At 47.4% G+C, this 3,184-nt stretch overlaps 1 protein-coding gene across 1 annotated transcript; it reads left to right on the top strand.

The window, feature by feature from the left end:
* Positions 1–1,559: 1,559 nt before the first annotated feature.
* On the top strand, positions 1,560–2,440 carry neurog1 (neurogenin 1). The gene has a single exon (XM_088344260.1). It carries the CDS (start codon positions 1,611–1,613, stop codon positions 2,127–2,129), a length of 519 nt encoding a protein of 172 aa, XP_088200386.1. The 5' UTR covers positions 1,560–1,610; the 3' UTR covers positions 2,130–2,440.
* Positions 2,441–3,184: the final 744 nt, after the last annotated feature.

Genomic DNA, 3,184 nt, shown 5'->3' with positions numbered 1-3,184 from the left:
AATTTACAAGACCAGATCAAACAATGTCCAACGATTCATTTGTTCAAATTAAAATACAAAAAAAAAAAATCCTGGCGGAATACAGAGATGAAGAAAATGGGTGATACGAGAGATTGGGAATAGTGCGTCTAGAACTATGGTTAACTTCGTGTTATAGTTGTTATATCATAACTGTTATTATTAATATTATTACAATCGTTGGGTGTATTTAATAGGGAAGATGAAGGGGGAGGGAATAGAAGCAATTTGCTTCCAACTATCCCTTTTCGAACATGTTATGTAACATTATTTTGTTGTTGAGTTATTGTTTTTGTTCTGTTTTTATTTTAATCTTTGAATAAAGTTTTCATTCATTCATTCAAAAATGTAGGAACCTCACCTTTGAGAGTGTTAAGACTCCTATCATGCGTCATTTCTGTCCTGAAAAAGGCCACACTGTCCTCTCTAGCCTAACATTCTCAAAACAAATAAACCGGATGTACTGTAACGATTTCAATTCAGAAGCTCCTACGGTCATAACGGCCTGTACACATGGAACTGATCTTAAGCTCCCCCATCCTTTGCGCACGTGATAAAGTAAGTCATAGAGAGGAGACCGAGTATTGCTGCCGCTACTCCAAAACAAATTGAATGCATTATAGAATGAGCTTTTGTCTTGGTTGAATTGTGCCTGCAAAATAGATATGGTGCGGCTCTCAAAGGGAACAAAAACAAACCAAACTTTTTTGCTTTCATGGACGTTTGACTCCAAAAGTTGACTGACCCCTGATGTAGACGATCCTTTTTTTTTTCTTTTAGCACTCAAAAAGTCGCCCACTCTACACCCAAAATAAAGAAGGCGAAAGGGGGATTCTTGTTACCAAGGCAGACCACTTGCTTTAGGTCTTAAGTTTTGTGTGTATGGTGGGGGGAGGGGGGGGGGGGCGGGGGTCCGTCTTTCTTTCTCTCCCTTTCTGAGCATAGTGGGATTGTTTCTGTCTTGCAAAAAAAGGTGCCATTTGCACCGCAAATCTTCGCAGGTCACAAAAAAAACTTGTCAGGGGGTCGTTCGCACGAGAGGCCGAGACGCACGTGCGTGCGCGCGCGCCCATGCACGAGCATTACAATAAGAAAAGAAATCTCCACAAAGGGGCGAAAAAGAAAAGCGCGGCGGGCGCGCGCTCACAAAGCCGCCATTCACCTTCTGATAGATGGCGCGTGCACGCGCAGCAGCAGCTCATCATTTCATAATGACAAGGGGAGGAGCGCGCAGGGGCGCGCGCACGCGCACATTGTGCGCAGTGTGACGGACTGTGTGCCGTCACGTGACGGCGCAGAGGGGGGGCGGGGAGCGGTCGCGCGTGGCTGCTCGCTGATTGGCTGCCTGCTGATTGGTGGCACGCTCCTCCGGGGCTTATGCAAACGAGGCGCTCTTGCGGCACGGGGCAGCCGCCATTCATCTTCTTTATCCTCTGCGAAGAAATGGAAGGGAAGGTGGGGAGGGGGCTCTTTATGTCGGGCGCGCTATAAAAGGCGGGCTGAGGCCGGTCGTGTGCCACACTCGCCCGAGCTAACTTTTACGCGCCACTTTTACGCACGTAGACAGGCAGGTGCACGCGCACGCTCGCCACATGGACGCGCACGCTCTCTACCCCACCAGCGACGAGGACGGCAGCACCCGCTCGGCGTCCCCCGCGCCCATGGCGCAAAGAACGCAAAAACGCCGAAGGCGGCCGCGCAACGAAGCCACCGTGCGCGTGGTGCGTAAAAGCCGGCGCCTGAAGGCCAACGACCGCGAACGGAACCGGATGCACAACCTGAACGGCGCTTTGGACCAGCTCCGGCGCGTCCTGCCGGCGCTTCCGGACGAAAGCAAGCTGACCAAGATCGAGACGCTCCGCCTGGCGCACAATTACATCTGGGCTTTGGCCGAGACCTTGCGCATGGCGGACCGAGGAGGGACCCTACGCCCGAGCGGAACCGGGCCCGCTTCTTGGTTCTCCTGCGGCGGCGGCTCGCCCTCTTCCTCGCCGCCGCGATCCTCGTCCTGCTCGTCCTCCTCCTCCTCCTCGCCCCCTTACAGTCCCGGGAGTCCGTTGGATCCCGTGCGGGAGCTCGCTCTCTTTGGGGGTCCGAGGGCGCTCTTCTGACCCGCCGGAACCCAGAACGTGCGCATGCGTGAAAGGACTCCTGACCCGCCCGAACCCCCGCATGCAAGAGCCGACTCCTGACCCAACGAACCCAAGCACCCAGGAACCGACTCCCGACCCATGACTCGAACCGGCGCATCAACTCCCGGGTCCAAATGAAACTCGATGACGCGTGAACCAACGCCTGACTCGTCCACTCGAACCCACGCACAGGCGTGGAAAAGACTCTCGCCCGAGTGAAGGAACTCGTAAGCATGACGCACCAAGAACCGGGACCAGCAGCGTCCCACTCAAGACTCCTCCTTCTCGTCGTCTTAATTTATTGCTCAAAATATTTGTACAGAAAGAACTATTTTTTTATGCTGGCGCTTTTCAGAACAAATAAAGTATTTATAAAGAAAATGCACGACCTTTCTTTTTTGTGTGTGTGCTAAAAACACTTACAGACACCACGCGGCACCTATTTACTCACAGCAAGACGCGGAAGAATAAAGAACGGAGGCGATTTGATAGTCCAAATGAATAACACAATCAATTCTTTCAACATCTCTCCTAGTTCTTGACTACAGGAGTACTACAAAAATATGAATACAGGATTTCTTACAAATTATTACGACAGAAATACTAAAAAAATGCCTCGACCGAAAAAATACTGAATAAATTCTACCGTAATATTACAAAAAAGACTAGAGATATAATACGTTAATTCTACAAAGTAATACAAAATATTACACAAAAACTATCATCGAAATAATAAAAAATACTACGAGCAAAAATACTCTATCAATTAAACTACATAAACGCGACAAAAATTCTACAGAAATACCACAAGAACACAATTAGAGTAATACTACAAAAGCAAATATAAATGTAATACTTAAAACAGGAACCTAACATATGATTTGACTTTTATTGTGATCGTTTCAAAACAAATATGATGAAACTCATCATCTTTTTCAAAATAAATAAAGTGAAATATATATCTACATGTATATATCATATCTATATACATATATACTGATATATATATATATATATATATATATATATATATA

Source organism: Urocampus carinirostris, chromosome 9, assembly GCF_059441175.1.
Source record: "Urocampus carinirostris isolate Australia breed hairy pipefish chromosome 9, RoL_Ucar_1.0, whole genome shotgun sequence".
NCBI classification, from domain to species: Eukaryota; Metazoa; Chordata; class Actinopteri; order Syngnathiformes; family Syngnathidae; genus Urocampus; species Urocampus carinirostris.
This window is presented reverse-complemented; position numbering and strand designations above follow the sequence as displayed.

What these genes read in the sequence shown, in the direction of transcription:
- neurog1 (XM_088344260.1), top strand. Translation starts at nt 1,611, where the DNA reads ATGGACGCGCACGCTCTCTACCCCACCAGCGACGAGGACGGCAGCACC.